General features: G+C 37.8%; 1 protein-coding gene and 1 pseudogene across 3 annotated transcripts in view; one reads left to right on the forward strand and one right to left on the reverse strand.

The window, feature by feature from the left end:
* Positions 1–1,338: 1,338 nt before the first annotated feature.
* RAD21L1 (RAD21 cohesin complex component like 1) overlaps positions 1,339–17,985 on the reverse strand; it is a 32,283-nt gene continuing 15,636 nt past the window's right edge. Inside the window, exons 10-13 of one of the 3 annotated variants that reach the window (XM_089896647.1) lie at positions 17,620–17,744; positions 15,318–15,410; positions 12,927–13,004; positions 1,339–6,021 (exon numbers count right to left, since the gene is read on the reverse strand). In XM_089896647.1, the coding sequence (XP_089752773.1) occupies positions 5,833–6,021; positions 12,927–13,004; positions 15,318–15,410; positions 17,620–17,744 (485 nt within the window). In that variant the 3' untranslated portion in view covers positions 1,339–5,832. Of the gene's footprint in view, positions 6,022–12,926; positions 13,005–15,317; positions 15,414–17,619; positions 17,745–17,985 lie in introns of those variants that run through there. The other 2 variants (XM_022592964.3, XM_089896648.1) reach the window with 2 other exon arrangements.
* On the forward strand, positions 7,044–8,262 carry LOC111184268 (small ribosomal subunit protein eS27 pseudogene; annotated as a pseudogene).

The following is a 17,985-nucleotide window of genomic DNA, read 5'->3' on the forward strand; positions in this document are numbered from 1 at the left end:
GAATGGGAGAAAATATTTGCAAACGAATCAGTGGACAAAGGAGTAATCTCCAAAATATATAAACAGCTCATGCAGCTGAATATAAAAAAATAATAACCCAATCCAAAAATGGGCAGAAGACCTAAATGGACATTTCTCCAAAGAAGACATACAGATGGTCAAGAAGCACATGAAAAGCTGCTCAACATCACTAATTATTAGAGAAATGCAAATCAAAACTACAATGAGGTATCACCTCACACCAGTTAGAATGGGCATCATCAGAAAATCTACAAACAACAAATGCTGGAGAGGGTGTGGAGAAATGGGAACCCTCATGCACTGTTGGTGGGAATGTAAATTGACACAGCCACTATGGAGAACAGTATGGCGGTTCCTTAAAAAACTAAAAATAGCATTACCATATGACCCAGCAATCCCAATACTTGGCATATATCCAGAGAAAACCATAATTCGAAAAGACACATGCACCCCAATATTTATTGCAGCACTATTTACAAAACCAGGTCATGGAAGCAACCTAAATGCCCATCGACAGACAAATGGATAAAAAGATGTGGTACAGGTATACAATGGAATATTACTCAGCCATAAAAACGAAATTGGGTCATTTGTAGAGACGTGGATGGATCTAGAGACTGTCATACAGAGTGAAGTAAGGCAGAAAAAAAAAACAAATATCATATATTAACACATATATGTGGAACCTAGAAAAATGGTACAGATGAATCGGTTTTCAGGGCAGAAATAAAGACACAGATATAGAGAAAAAACGTATGGACACCAAGGGGGGAAAGTGGTGGGGCGGAGTGATGGCAGTGGTGTGATGGATTGGGAGATTGGGATTGACATATATACAGTAATATGTGTAAAATGGGTAACTAATAAGAACTTGCTGTATTAAAAAGTAATAAAATTCAAAAATTAAAAAAAAAATTCAATGAGGTATCACCTCACACCAGTCATAATGGTCACCATCAAAAAATCTACAAATAAATGCTGGAGAGGGTGTGGAGAAAAGGGAACCCGCTTGCACTGTTGGTGGGAATGTAAACTGATACAGCCACTATGGAGAACAGTATGGAGGTTCCTTAAAAAACTAAAAATAAAACTACCATACTACCCAGCAATCCCACTACTGGGCATATACCCTGAGAAAACCATTATTCAAAAAGAGTCATGTACCACAATGTTCACTGAAGCTCTATTTACAATAGCCAGGACATGGAAGCAACCTAAGTGTCCATCAACAGATGAATGGATAAAGAAAATGTGGCACATATATACAATGGAATATTACTCAGCCATACAAAGAAACAAAATTGAGTTGTTTGTAGTGAGGTGGATGGACCTAGAGTCTGTCATACAGAGTGAAGTAAGTCAGAAAGAGAAAAACAAATACTGTATGCTAACACATATATATGGAATCTAAGGCAAAAAAAATTGGTTATGAAGATCCTAGGGGCAGGATAGGAATAAAGATGCAGATGTAGAGAACGGACTTGAGGACATGGGGAGGGGGAAGGGTAAGCTGGGACGAAGTGAGAGAGTGGCATGGATTTATATATACTACCGAATGTAAAATAGATAGCTAGTGGGAAGCAGCACAGGGAGATCAGCTCGGTGCTTTGTGACCACCTAGAGGAGTGGGATAGGGAGGGTGGGAGGGAGACGCAAGAGGGAGGGGATATATGTGTATGTATAGCTGATTCACTTTGTTATAAAGCAGAAACTAACACACCATTGTAAAGCAATTATATTCCAATAAAGATGTTAAGAAAACAAACCAACAAAAAAATCTACAAACAATAAATGCTGGAGAGGGTGTGAAGAAAAGGGAACCCTCATGCATTTTTGGTGGAAATGTAAATTGATACAGCCACTATGGAGAACAGCATGGAGGTTCCTTAAAAAACTAAAAATAGAAATATCATATGACCTAGCAATCCCTCTACTGGGCGTATACCCAGAGAAAACCATAATTCAAAGACACATGCACCCCAATGTTCATTGCAGCACTATTTACAATAGGCAGGACATGGAAAACAACCTAAATGTCCATCAACAGAGGAATGGATAAAGAAGATGGAATATTACTCAGCCATAAAAAGGAATGAAATTGGGTCATTTGTAGAGTTATGGATGGATCTAGAGACTGTCATACAGAGTGAAGTAAGTCAGAAAGAGAAAAACAAGTATCGTATATTAACAAATATATGTGGAATCTGAAAAAATTGGTATAGACGACCTTATTTACAAAGCAGAAATACAGACATGGATGTAGAGAACAAACGTATGGATACCAAGGGGGAAGGAGGGAGTGGGATGAATTGGGAGATTGGGATTGACATATATACACTACTGATACTATGTATAAAATAGATGGCTAATGAGAACCTGCTGTATAGCACAGAGAACTCTACTCAGTGTTCTGTGGTGACCTAAATGAGAAGGAAATCCAAAAAAGAGGGGATATGTGTATACATATAGCTAATTCACTTTGCTGTACAGTATAAACTAACACAATATTGTAAAGCAACTATACTCTAATTATAAAAACAAAAAACATGCACTTATCATATGACCCAGGCCTAGACATTTATCTTAGAGAAGAAACTTTTATTCACACAAAAACTATACACAGGGCTTCCCTGGTGGTGCAGTGGTTGAGAGTCCGCCTGCTGATGCAGGGGACACGGGTTCGTGCCCCAGTCCGGGAAGATCCCACATGCCGCAGAGCGGCTGGGCCCGTGAGCCATGGCCGCTGAGCCTGCGCGTCCGGAGCCTGTGCTCTGCAACGGGAGAGGCCACAACAGTGAGAGGCCCGCATACCGCAAAAAAAAAAAAAAAAAAAAAACTATACACAGGTATAAGTAGCATCTTTATTTATAATTGTCAAAAGCTGGAAACAACTTAAATGTCCTTCGGGGGTAAATGGATAAATAAACTGTGGTATATCCAGACAACAGAACACTACTCAGCAATACATAGGATTGAACCACTGACACTTGCTACAATTTGTACTAAGCTCAAAGACACACCCAGTGAAAGAAGCCAGTCTCAAAAAGGTTACATACTATGTAATTGCATTTGTATGACATTCTTAAAAAGATAAAACTATAGTCATGTAGAAGAGTACTTGCCAGGAGTTAGAATGGGGGAAGGGTGTGACTACTAAGGGATAGTACAACATAGTTTTTTTGTATCCTAGTTCTGGTGGTGGTTACAGGAATCTATACATGTAAAATTCATAGAACTGTGCACCAAAGTTAAAAAGTCAATTTTTTCTGTGTGCTGATTAAGAATTAAAGGAAATTTATAAAAAGGCAATTTTGACATTTAAAACTTATAGTTAATACTTTCAAAGGGGTCATTTAGAATTTAGTCTAGCATAATTCCAGATACAATAGTATTTTAGACAGTCCCACAGGCTTCATTTTATAGCACACTATGGAGCTCACAGAACATTACATGAAATTTTCTTAACTTAAACTTCAACTAAGAAAAAAGAAAAAGAATGGTTGTAATATCAAAAATGCTCAGTACTCCCTGACTTCAGACAATACTACAAAGCTGCAGTAATCAAGACAGCATGGCACTGGCACAAAAACAGAAAGATAGATCAGTGGAACAGGATAGAAAGCCCAGAGATAAACCCACGCACATATGGTCACCTTATCTTTGATAAAGGAGAAAGGACAGTACAGTGGAGAAAGGACAGCCTCTTCAATAAGTGGTGCTGGGAAAACTGGACAGGTACATGTAAAAGTATGAGATTAGATCACTCCCTAACACCATACAAAAAATAAGCTCAAAATGGATTAAAGACCTAAATGTAAGGCCAGAAACTATCAAACTCTTAGAGGAAAACATAGGCAGAACACTCTATGACATAATTCACAGCAAGATCCTTTTTTGACCCACCTCCTAGAGAAATGGAAATAAAAAAAAAATAAACAAATGGGACCTAATGAAACTGCAAAGCTTTTGCACAGCAAAGGAAACCATAAACAAGCCCAAAAGACAACCCTCAGAATGGGAGAAAGTATTTGCAAATGAAGCAACTGACAAAGGATTAATCTCCAAAATTTACAACCAGCTCATGCAGCTCAATAACAAAAACCAAACAACCCAATCCAAAAATGGGCAGAAGACCTAAATAGACATTTCTCCAAAGAAGATATACAGACTGCCAACAAACACATGAAAGAATGCTCAACATCACTAATCATTAGAGAAGTGCAAATCAAAACTACAATGAGATATGATCTCACACCAGTCAGAATGGCCATCATCAAAAAATCTAGAAACAGTAAATGCTGGAGAGGGTGTGGAGAAAAGGGAACACTCTTGCACTGCTGGTGGGAATGTGAATAGGTACAGCCACTATGGAGAACAGTATGGAGGTTCCTTAAAAAACTACAAATAGAACTACCATATGACCCAGCAATCCCACTACTGGGCATATACCCTGAGAAAACCAAAATTCAAAAAGAGTCATGTACCAAAATGTTCATTGCAGCTCTATTTACAATAGCCTGGAGATGGAAACAACCTAAGTGTCCATCATCGGATGAATGCATAAAGAAGATTTGGCACATATATACAATGGAATATTACTCAGCCATAAAAAGAAACGAAATTGAGCTATTTGTAATGAGGTGGATGGACCTAGAGTCTGTCATACAGAGTGAATTAAGTCAGAAAGAGAAAGACAAATACCATATGCTAACACATATATATGGAATTTAAGAAAAAAAAATGTCATGAAGAACCTAGGAGTAAGACAGGAATAAAGACGCAGACCTACTAGAGAATGGACTTGAGGATATGGGGAGGGGGAAGGGTAAGCTGTGACAAAGTGAGAGAGTGGCATGGACATATATACACTACCAAACATAAAATAGATAGCTACTGGAAAGCAGCCGCATAGCACAGGGAGATCAGCTCGGTGCTTTGTGACCACCTAGAGGGGTGGGATAGGGCAGGTGAGAGGGAGGGAGACGCAAGAGGGAAGAGATATGGGAACATATGTATATGTATAACTGATTCACTTTGTTATAAAGCAGAAACTAACACACCATTGTAAAGCAATTATACTCCAATAAAGATGTAAAAAAAAAAAATGCTCAGTAAACACCACATAAAGAACATTTATTTTAGTGACCTTTACTTGAATTGTAGCTGCAGACAACATGCTGAATAAGTATGTGTTAATTTTTTTAATGTTAAGAAGCAGTTTTGCTGATACATAAATAATGGTCATAATAATCATTAAATAGTGTATAAATAGGTTGAATGATCTATTATTAGACTAAAGCCACTCAGATAATTAAAAGCTAAGGTGAATTTTATAACTCTTCAATTAAGATATTAGATTAAAAGCCGGGGCATATCAAATCAAGAATGATATGCATTAGGATCAAATAAATTATTGTCTGTGGGGAAATAAGAAAGTGTTAATTATTAATTAATCCCATAAAATTTAAGTAAATAATCCAATTTTTTAAAAATCCTTGAATGTTTCTTGAAGGCATACAGTATTTTAACAATGTATTCTAAATGCAACGTTCAAGTCAGGGAAATGGTAAATGATAAGCATTCAAGTCAGCTAAGTTAAAATATTACTTAGCTATAATTAAGTATTGCTGTAAGCATATAGGTTTCCAATTCTAGCTATGATTATTCTGAGCTTACAAAGAGGAAATGGAGATCAACCTATCTATGAAATGGATCAGACCTTCAGCTGCTTCCAGACAGCTTTGACATTAAACTGAACAATCTATAAAGAAATTCCAATGGTGACATAAATCTGCATGTTCTGGGTTTCCTTCACATTTTATGGAACATTGGTCCCTCTGTAGCTATAATATCTGCATAGGGAGCACTCTGCCTCAGCTCAATAGCCCGCTGTTTTTTTAGGACAAGAAAGCTATAAAATTTGGCTGCAGCTTGTTTTCGGTCATTATTTCTGCAGAGCTTCATCAGACTAAAGTACTGCATTCCCATCTTGTTGGATTCCTGGGAAAACAATTATAAAAGAAGAAAGGAAAGGGAAACAAGATGATTAGAAATAAAGCAGGCTGTGGATGCATAATGAACAACAAAATATTGATATTTTTGATAAGTGACTGTGAAATTCTTAAATGGAGAAATGCAAATGACTCATTAGGAAACATAAAAAACATCATAGGTCATTGAGCACAGCTTGGTTCATTGAGAAAATACATGCAAAAGAACTCTAAAGTATTACACAAATTTCTAATGTGTTGTACAAATGTTAGGTCTTTTAAAAAATTGATGTTAACATAAATGGCTCCTGGAGAAAGTGCAAATTAATTTAGACTTGCAGGCAGAAAAAAGTCCACAGGACCTTGGGAATCTTCAAAATCAATGAAAATTATCAGCCTATCAGGCTTGTTTTCTTTAAAGGTACTGCAGGATGGGGGTGACTAAACAACTCTAGTGGTAAATGTAATGGCAGGGGAATATGACTAAATACATCTCCCAGTTTCTTTGCACAGATTAAAAAGATGTTGGATTCACTATAGGACACCTGTGAATCTACTAGAAAAAACTGAGGTACAATAAAGTATTTAATTAGACTACGTACCTGGAATCAGATTTCTAGAACAGGAGTATTGTTTTTTAGTTAGAAATACTGTGGTGAATACTGGTCAGTATCCCTGTGAGTATTGTACTAATTTGATAGCTGTGAAGCATTTTTTTTTTTAAATAACATATACAAGGGTTTTTCTGTTCTGTTTTGTTTTGTTTTTTTTTGCCAGTCCATAACACTTAACAAATCAATAAGTTAAATAATTTATCATACTTTATCTCAACCAAAGGAGCAGCCCAGTGTCAGCAACCTTTCAGAGATGGCATGCCAAGCCTTCATTTATCCCCCCCTCTTGAGGAGACAAAATGCAGATCAGGTGGCTTTTTCCCCAGGGAGAGAGCAGGGACAGCCTTCTCAATTCCAGGAATCCTTTTGAAAAACACCCTGAGAGGATTATTCTGTTTCCTCCAGAAACTCCTTTAAAATGAAGGTAAAGGAATAAAGGAAGGAGAGAAATACAAAGTGGAAGACTATCAGACTTAGAGAAAGCCGAACCCTACATGCCAGCAGAGAGGAAAGCCAGCAAAAAGCAAGCCAACTTGAGATACAGAAATTTGACCCTGTTTGAGGAAAGTCTTTTAGGAACTTATTTGGAGAACAAGGATTTTTGAGGAATGCACTAACCATTCTGCCTCTAGACTGAGTTTCTTGCTGGCTGTTCTAATCTATAGATCCCAGACTTGAACTGCAACATCCAATTGGATTTTCAGCCTCCAGCCAGCCCTGCTCACTTCTGACTGGCCAGACCCTACAATCTTAATTGGCTTGAGCCAATTCCTTAATCTATCTTGTTGCTACTGCTTCTCATGACTAATAGGGATTTTGTACAATTCAGTGGTTTTTGTATACTGAACAAAAAAAATACTTAGTTTGTCTAAAGTCTGAAGTCAAGGGGAGATTCTGTCAGCAAGCAAGGACCTCTCAGTTCAGTCCTGAATGGGCTTTTCCTCTAATTGCAACCCAAAGCTTTACATCTGTCTTCCTGTCCCTATAGAGTTTACTTGTGCCACTAAATGTGTAAATGTATATAGACAGAATGTTACTACCCCCAGATTCTCTAATTATTTAATATATTCTACAACCTCTAATATATCACATCCTTAAGGCCATCCGTCCGTTTATCTTTACATGTCAAAAATGTGGACATAAGGCCAGCATATACTTCTGCTCAGTATTTAATGGTGGAATTTAAGTTAAGTACAATAAAACATGAAAACTGTAAAATAATAAAAAAAAAAAAAAGCATTTCCAGCAGTGACAGCCTCCCCATGAGTATGTGCCTCTTGCAAAGGATCTCCTTCATCCGTCTCCAAAAGAGAAGAGGAAACATGAGAAGAAGCACCTGGTCCAGAACCCCAATTCCTACTCCATGGTTATGAAATACCCAGGATGCCATAAAATCACTACCACCTCTAGCAATGCACAAACAGTAATTTTGTGTGTTGGTTGCTCCTTGTTCTCGCCAGCCTACAGGAATAAAAGCAAGGCTTACAGAAGGATGCTCCTTCAGACAGAAGCAGCTCTAAAAGCATCCTGAATCAAGATGAGAGGGATACCATTCCTATAAACACACTTGAATAAAACAAAAGACAAAACCCCAAAGTGAAACAAAACCTAGGAAAAGCTCAGGAATTGTAGGCAGCAGGATGTCATAAGCTGGAAATGAGGGGTGAAGCTAAAAACATGAGAGTTCCTTAAAAGGTTACTTGGAAACAGTTAGATCCTCAGGTCTACTCTACCACCTCACAGAACCTTAAGACCACTACTCCCATACCTAGCAGGAAGCAGGAAGTTGTCTTTCTGGAGATATCAACCAGTGAGGTTCTAGACTTGGAATAATAGGCACTGTGGATGGTGGAGGAGAAGTGTTACAGACTGGGGGAATATGGGAAATTCTAATGTCTAAACAGTGAGACTGCAGCCTCTCCCTTACTCCCTTTGGTTCCTGAACCACGGGCATCATGCTTATATCTCCTAGGCAGTAGATCTGAAGATTAAGCTGGGAAAGTGAACATTCCAAGGAAAAAAATCCTATAGATAATGACGTGTGTGTGTGTGTGTGTGTGTGTGTGTGTGTATTGGGGGGGCACCACCCAATTATCTCACTATAAAGACCACAAGTCTACAAGCCCCATCCATGCTTATCTAACCTCCAATCAGCTTTTTGGTGTCTCACTCTTAAAAAAAAAAGAGATCTAAGAGACATTTGGATAAAATTTCTAACATTCAAGGGCAGAAAAGAATGCATTCAAGAGAATCACTAAGGGGCTTCCCTGGTGGCGCGGTGGTTGAGAGTCCACCCGCCGATGCAGGGGACACGGGTTCGTGCCCCGGTCCGGGAGGATCCCACATGCCACGGAGCAGCTGGGCCCGTGAGCCATGGCCGCTGAGCCTGCGCTTCCGGAGCCTGTGCTCCGCAACGGGAGAAGCCGCAACAGTGAGAGGCCCGCGTACCGCAAAAAAAAAAAAAAAAAAAAAGTAAAGGTGCAATTCAGGAGATCCAACATCTGACGCATAGGTAGTGCAGAAAAAGAGACTAGATTAACAGGGAGGAAATCCAAAACAATTTCCAATGCAAGAACATGAACTCTCAGAATAAAGAATCTATTACATGTTTAGCACAATAAATGAAAAAGACCCATACCAGAGCACATCATCATGAAATTTCACGCCACTGGGGATAAAGAAAAGATCTAAAAGCTTCCAGAGAGAAAATAAAGGTCACCTACAAAAGACCACCAACCAAGCAGCATCTGACTTTTCAATAACAACACAGATGCCTAGAAATGTTGCAAAGCCTTCAAGATCTGAGAGTTATTATTTTCAAACTATGTTCAGATACACCCAATAAAGTTAAAGGTAAAATAAAGACATTTTCAGACTTGTATGTAGGGCCTCTATCTCTTATGAGCTCTTTTTTTTAGATTAATTAATTAATTTAATTTTTATTTATAGCTGTGTTGGGTCTTCGTTGCTGTGCACAGGCTTTCTCTAGTTGCGGTGAGCAGGGGCTACTCTTCGTTGTGGGGTGAAGGCTTCTCACTGTGGTGGCTTCTCTTGTTGCAGAGCACAGGCTCTAGGCGCATGGGCTTCAGTAGTTGTGGCACGCAGGCTCAGTAGTTGCGGCACATGGACTTCTTGGCTCTGCGGCATGTGGGATCTTCCTGGACCAGGGCTCGAACCCATGTGCCCTGAATTGGCAGGCGGATTCTTAACCACTGTGCCACCAGGGAAGCCCTCTTTTTTTTAAAAAATTTAATTTAATTTGTTTATTTTTTATACAGCAGGTTCTTGTTATCTATTTTATACATATTAATGTATACATGTCAATCCCAATCTCCCAATTCATACCACCACCCGCCCCCAACCCCCCACCCCCCACCCCCCCGCCACTTTCCCCCCTTGGTGTCCATGTTTGTTCTTTACATCTGTGTCTCTATTCCTGCCATGCAAACCAGTTCATCTGTACCATTTTTCTAGGTTCCACATATATGCGTTAATATACTATATTTGTTTTTCTCTTTCTCACTTACTTCACTCTGTATGACAGTCTCTAGGATCGTCTGTACAAATGACCCAATTTCGTTCCTTTTTATAGCTGAGTAATATTCCATGGTATGTATGTACCACGTCTTCTTTATCCATTAGTCTGTCGCTGGGCATTTAGGTTGCTTCCATGACCTGGCTATTGTAAATGGTGCTGCAGTGAACACTGGGGTGCATGTGTCTTTTTGAATTATGGATTTCTCTGGGTATATGCCCAGTACTGGGATTACTGGGTCATATGGTAATACTATTTTTAGTTTCCATACTGTTCTCCATAGTGGCTGTATCAATTTACATTCCCACCAACAGTGCATGAGGGTTCCCTTTCCTCCACACCCTCTCTAGCATTTGTTGTTTGTAGATTTTCTGATGATTCCCATTCTTTTTTTTTTTTTTTTTTTTTTTTGCGATACGCGGGCCTCTCACTGTTGTGGCCTCTCCCGTTACAGAGCACAGGCTCCGTACGCACAGGCTTAGCGGCCATGGCTCACGGGCCCAGCCGCTCCGCGGCATGTGGGATCTTCCCGGACCGGGGCACGAACCCGTGTCCCCTGCATCGGCAGGCGGACTCTCAACCACTGCACCACCAGGAAAGCCCTGATGATGCCCATTCTAACCGGTGTGAGGTGATACCTCATTGTAGTTTTTATTTGCATTTCTCTAATAATTAGTGATGTTGAGCAGCTTTTCATGTGCTTCTTGGCCATCTGTATGTCTTCTTTGGAGAAATGTCTACTTAGGTTTTCTGCCCATTTTTGGATTGGGTTGTTTGTTTTTTTAATATTGAGCTGCAGGAGCTGTTTATATATTTTGGAAATTAATCCTTTGTCCATTGGTTCATTTGCAAATATTTTCTTCCATTTGGAGGGTTGCCTTTTCGTCTTGTTTATAGTTTCCTTTTCTGTGCAAAAGCTTTGAAGTTTCATTAGGTCCCATTTGTTTATTTTTGTTTTTATTTTCATTACTCTAGGAGGTGGGTCAAAAAAGATCTTGCTGTGATTTATGTCAAAGAGTGTTCTTCCTATGTTTTCCTCTAAGAGTTTTATAGCGTCCAGTCTTACATTTAGGTCTTTAATCCATTTGGAGTATATTCTTGTGTATGGTGTTAGGGAGTGTTCTGATCTCATTCTTTTACATGTAGCTGTCCAGTTTTCCCAGCAGCACTTATTGAAGAGACTGTCTTTTCTCCACTGTATATCCTTGCCTCCTTTGTCATAGATTAGTTGACCTCCTATGCACTCTTTGTCTCAGGAAATTATGAGAGGATGTTAACCACCAAAAAAATTCAAGATAAAGATCAAATCATCAGAAATAGAGGGACTAACATAGGAAAGAGACAAAGGAATTCCCATGTTATGGTAAAGGAATGTCCCAAGACAAAAACTGTGGAGCAGACCTAGAGAGCAACTAGTCTAGATTAGAACAAGAGGAGGATGAGCTCTGGGAAGGATATTTTCAAGGAAAAAGAAAGGAACTGATGAATTAATTGATGTATTTGACCATACTAAAAGGGGTTTTATTTTATTGTCAGAGAGTTTTGAAAAAGAATTAAGGATGGGTATATAGATACTAAGCAAATGTGAAAAATGAGGTAAAGATTAACGCCAAAATAAAAAACCCATAAAGTTGGCAAGAAATGTAATTATGCTTATGAAGCCTCAATTTAAACTAATTTTTACATAGTGGTGGCAACTGATGGTTGTCCCTTAATATCCATTTTCCTCTTCCTCCATAGTAATAGAATTATTAGCTGGTCCCATGGTTGCCAGATAAGGACTACGTTTCCCAGCTAGATGTGGCAAGGTGATTAAGTGCTGGTCAGTTAAACGTGAAAAGTGATACATACAATTTCCGGGATATACCCTTAAAGGAAACTTTGCTGCTGATTGGAATGCAGACATGGTGGATAGTTAGCCATTTTGGATCCCAAGAATAAAGAAAATGAGATAAAGGGAACCTGGGCCTCTGACAACTTTGTGAACATAGCTGCCATACCAGATAGTACTCTACCTGACAGAGAAATAAACTTCCAGCTTTTTAAGCCACTGACATTTTGGCTCTGTGTCACAATCAAACCTGCATCGTGACTATTCTAGTTATAACATTGTAAGCACTGAATACTGTGCTGAAAATACACTGGGGTGGGGGAGATATAACTAAGCTAAATTTTCATTTTCTTCTGAAAGAAGTCAACAGATAAAATATAAAGCTGAAATATTAGGAAAGAGCAGTAAGAACATGTAATTAGAAACATAGATATAAATACTAAAAGAAACAGTTTATATAGTTTCCTCTGGTAAGCAGAACTTAGGAATAAGTAGGGGCGGGACAAAAGACTTGTGTGTTTCCCTTTCAGCCTTAAGCATAGTACTACTGAACTTTCAAAATTATATACATGTATTATTTTGATAAAAATATAAGTTAAATTTTAAAATTATCTGTTTCATTCTTAAAGTGTTATAAATTTAGTTTCACATTGAGAATTAGTTAACAGGCTGCTAAACACAAGAACTGGACATAGAATAGATGTCTAGGGACATGAAAATGGGTAAGAATTGATTAGAACATGTAGGCACTAAAAGCAAACTCACATTTAGGCTCGGGTATACAGCTTAAAAATCATTTCACTCTAGTGTAATTTGGCCTCAACAAAAACACAATGAAAATTGTTTTATTTTTATTAATATTTAGAAGGTTGAACTCAACATTTTACTTATTTTTAAAAATAAAAATAGGGTTGACAAACCCTACTAAGTCTTACCCGCAAGCTATTTAACATCTGAAGTATTCTTCGATTCCATCTCTCCACCTCAATATTTTGTTCATTCCCCAATGACTCCTGTTTGAATAATTGATATAATATTTCATTTAACCAAATTTTACTGAATGTTTACTACTTGCCAGCCATAGTGTTAGCTGCCGCAAGAAACACAACTGTAACACTGGGTCCTGCCAAATAAGGAGCTTATAGTCTGATAATTGAGAGAATATGACTAACATACAAATATAGCTCAGTCTTTACAGGATTATATTTATACTCCCAGGCTATCTTCTGACAAGGGGTTCCAGAGTTGGAGATTCTGCCATCTCTATTGGTGATGCATCCCAGGCATTGTGCACTTACTTTTAAAAGTAAAGATGACCACTTTTGGCTAGGACTGTCCCAGCTCTGGTCAATCTGAACTCAGATGACAGGAGTAAACAAAAAGCTATAGAAGAACTACCTTGTAAAGGCCTTTATATGAATTTATCTGGTGATATAAAAGCTGTAACAATAAGTGATGTTTAGTATGTACAATTGGGTTAGGAATCTTACGAGTTTCAAGGGTGCCTTGTCCGAAAAAGATCAACCCATGGCCTTTCATGTTATTTGAATAGATTCAATCTTTTCAGTTTTTAGCCACTTTCAGAAACACCTTAATATTTAAAAATTGTAGAGTTGAAATCCCTTCACAGGAACTCATTCTAAGCCCTTACCAGCTAACACCTTATAAGCTGAGAACAGAACTGGGCATAGGAAAGGTGCTGATGAGTCTGATAAAAAAGCAAGACTACAAAGGGTTGGGGGAGGCAAGTGGCACAGATCTGACCTACTTTATAATTTTCCCAATGCTATCTCTGACCATGAAACCTAACAGCTTCTGTGTCACCCTTATCACAGCTCCACTGTTTGTCAAGTTTTCGTGTATACCTCTGGAGCCCAGACACTTCTTAAAATTGCATTCAATTTCATGAACTCCGAGATGATTTCAGAGAGCTTCAGAATATCCTGTATGATATTTTAAATCTTTTGAGGCTAAGGGGACTGCCAAGTTCCCATTCTTGCCAGCTGTACTGGCTTCCTGGTTCTGCCTATACAGCATCCTTTCTTACATTCCAAAGATAGTGATCTGAAAACATGGTCAATTTTATTCTGAAGAGTTTTCTGAATTCCTCCAGGTAAAATTTATGTTTATTTCTTTCTGGTTTATTCTGGGACAAACTAGTTCACCCAATTACTAATGTTTATTTTATTGTTAAATACACAAATGTATTTTTCAAATGTAAAAAGCAATGGCCCAACTCTTTGTTAAAGATCCATGAGACTGCAGCTTCACCTATATTGTACAACTAAACAAATCAGGAAAAGGCTCAGAAAAAAATAGTCTGTGCATTTTGCTGAAGCCTGTCCACTTGATCTATCTGGACACCTACAGCTGAGTCCATTGTGTGGAAAGCCCTGTGGATTATTAAAACAGCTGAACTTGTGCTGTGTTGTGGTTTTCTTGACCATGTATGAAAATAACCTGTGTCTAGGAGCAAAGAGAAAGGCGAAAAGTGACTCAACTCTCTTCTGGCTCAGTTGTTTGGATGTTTCAGGTAAAAATTTCATGTATTTATTCTGTCCTAGATTATCCAGAGAAGTCAGTCATATGAAAAAAACAATTTAATAGTCTTGGAACTCATTGTAAAGATAATTTATTTAAAAACAAACTAACATTAGGCATTAGTAAGTGTTTTGATATTATTTAAGAAACTTTTGTTAAAATTCATTACAATGTTAAAAATGCCTTCAGCACTATGGGACAAGGACTAGAGAAATAAGACAGTAATCTATATGGAGTCAGGTGAGTCACATGTTAGCTCTGGCTTTGCTACTGACTTGTGGTCCTCTGTGCAGACCATTCCCTTTTTCTGATCTCTAGAAGTCTTGAGTCTGACCTTGGTCTATATCAGCCAAGGTCTTGGTATAGACCGTGAGTCATTGTTTTGGGAAATAATGCCCATACATTTTTCTTTAAATAAAATGAAATTTCAAATGCCCTAGGACATAGCCATAATACAGCTCTGCTTCTTTACAGATGTTATAAGAATAATTTAAAACAATGATTCTCAACATTTTAAACCCATGACTACCTGTGATAAGTATAAAAATTCCATACATTTCTTTAAAATTACTTAAAGTTTCAAAATAAATTAAAGAATAAAAGATCAAAGGAATTCTGAATACGTTTTATCAAGCTACTCATACACATCTTTGTTAAGAACACAAATTTAAATTGTAATTTTAGAGAGTAACGTGACAGCTAAAAACAATTTTTAGGTAAATAAGGTGTTAACTATTGAGGAACAAAGTTTTAAATAACATTATTAAGACTATACATCTATTTACCAATTCAATTGGACAATTTTCAATTTCTTGTGCTAAGATGGCATTCAGTAAAGATGATTCCTCAGCAGCTGAAGGTACCATTTCAGCAATATCCTGCTAAAGCAAATTAGGGAAATATAGGTAAGTTATCACAGTAGTAGTAGTCATCACAGGAACAATCTCATTTTATTAAATGCTTTAATCACATGGATGCTCATTTCTAAAAGTAATTTAAAATACTACCTGCATTCTCAAAATATTATTTCTGAAATATCCCAAATAGGCAATCCCTGACTTAAATATTCTGTTTTCTCTATGCCTCCCACAATGAAGAACTTGCATGTTCTGCCCTCCTTGCTACGTATCTTTTCCCTTCCTATTTCCCTCAACACTACAGATGTCATATCAAAAGTCTCTGCTGCTGCACAGCTGAGACCACTTTCTATGAAGCAGTTTGTCTTTGCCCCAGTCCCCTACCTCTATTCTCATACCAGAACCAGGTGGCAGAGGAAGAAGAACTGTAAGCAGAGGGAATGAGAGTGGCGGAAGGGATATTAATATCCCTACCTAGGGCCATGACAGGATTCTTGCCACTGCTGCTGGAGTTGCCACTAGCAAGAGGGAAGAAAAACTGTGTCCTCTGGAAGGGGAACGAAGACAAAAAGGAAGACGGAAAAAGAGAAATTCTCCATTCATCAACATTCTCTTTTCTCATTGCTATGGAAGCTGTTGGCCCCTTTCTCATCTTCAGCCTGTCTCCAAGCTTCATTCCCCAGCTGTTATCTGTGGTTGTGATTAAGTTAGAAGCTTCCCACAACATAGCTTACTTGATTTTTCATTTTAGCTTTTAAAAATTTTCATGAGTATGAGGTTGCATTTTATTCTTTAATATACATGTTTGTGGAGCCCTATCATGTTTTTTCCCTTTTAATTTCTATGGATATTCTACATTTTAGATACTCTCAATTGTGCAGTTATTTTACAAAAAATTGTTTGAATTTTTGAAAGATTTGAAAATGATTATCAGAATCAATATTTTTCTGTCCATTTAAATTGACTGTGCTTCCATTACTGACTATATTTCATATCTGTTCACCATTTTTGGAAGCAGAATAAGAATGAAATTGAAGGTTAAAGCATAAGTATAGGGTAAAGGAGTAAAAGGTTCAAAAGAAGTAGTGCAACAATCTTTCCTTCACTGCAAGCACCAAAATTTTGTCACTATGTTAAAAAATAATAAAGTAAACAAATTTGCCTAATCATAATTTCAGTAGGTGCATTCTAAGAAATGTCTGAATCCAAATAAGGAAGAGAGTAGTACTGGCAACCCAGTATCTCAATATCCAGTATATGATCAAATTAAAACACATTCTGTTTTAATGTATTATGAAATTGTCTTTCCTTCCAAGGGCATTCAGTTTCAATGTGGATTGACTCTCAATTCCCTGAGTGGTTATCAAAATACAGTGATGATGGAACAAACCAGAAAAGCACTGTTTTCTTTTTATCTGGTGTGGTATAATATTTACACTTGTACAGTCAGTAAAGTGACATTGGGAAAATATTTTACAGCACACTTTTTCCAACTACTTTTTTTTTTTTTTTTTTTTGCGGTACGCGGGCCTCTCAGTGTTGTGGCCTCTCCCGTTGCGGAGCACAGGCTCTGGACGCGCAGGCTCAGCGGCCATGGCTCACGGGCCTAGCCGCTCTGCGGCATGTGGGATCTTCCCGGACCGGGGCACGAACCCGTGTCCCCTGCATCGGCAGGCGGACTCTCAACCACTGCGCCACCAGGGAAGCCCCTGCATTTTTTTAATAACTGTTTTTCAAATAAAAATTATGTCTTCAAGTAAAAATTTAAAAAAATTTTTTTGGTCATGGATCTTTAGTCTTTCAGGCTAAGATAATTGGTGGGTCTAACACATATTATTTTTAGAGTTAGGAAGGGTGAACTTATGATCAGAAGCAAAGCTTAGGTGTATTTTCTAGAGTTCTAAAGGATTCCATGACATATTGAATGTGAGACCTCAGCATATAACCAGATTCAGGTATAATAATTTATTCAGTGTACCATGAAAAATACTCTTTCAGTATGAAACTACTTATCTTGTGATTTACTATCCTAAACTTCTAGAAAATACTGTTCTGCAGATGTAAATTATGTTTTACCCTGTAGTGCTGCTACATACTAAAGAAGTTATAGAATAACGTAAGATGAAATATAAACTATAAATATAAGACGATATACCAGAGTCTCAATGTTCCTTCACTGTATGTGACAGGAAGATAATAATATTTTTATTACTCTCTTTGGTTAACTTACATCAGAGTTAATATTTTTATTGGTATCCTCACAAGAGCTACACTTAGGTCCATCAGTCGCTTCCTTCCAAGTTTTGGACTGACTTAACTCTTGCAGGGAATTTGGCTCTTCCATCATGGAGGTCTCTGAATTATTAAGGAAGTAAAAAAGATTTCACTAACATATCTTTCAAACTTAAAATTGGGATATGGTTGTTACAAAAGAAAACTTCTGACAGACAACTTAAAATCCAAGAATTTAAGTGTGCGCAAACTTTCTTATAGCACCCGAAGTCTCACATATTTATCTTCCATTTTCCTTCATCTGCCTCTTTATCACCTCTACTCCCCATGTTCCACCACCTATCTCCTCCACTCTCGTTCCCAC

The sequence above is a fragment of the Delphinapterus leucas genome, chromosome 15, assembly GCF_059928025.1.
Source record: "Delphinapterus leucas isolate spDelLeu-1000000601 "Yukka" chromosome 15, BTC_Dleu_Yukka2, whole genome shotgun sequence".
Taxonomy (NCBI): domain Eukaryota; kingdom Metazoa; phylum Chordata; class Mammalia; order Artiodactyla; family Monodontidae; genus Delphinapterus; species Delphinapterus leucas.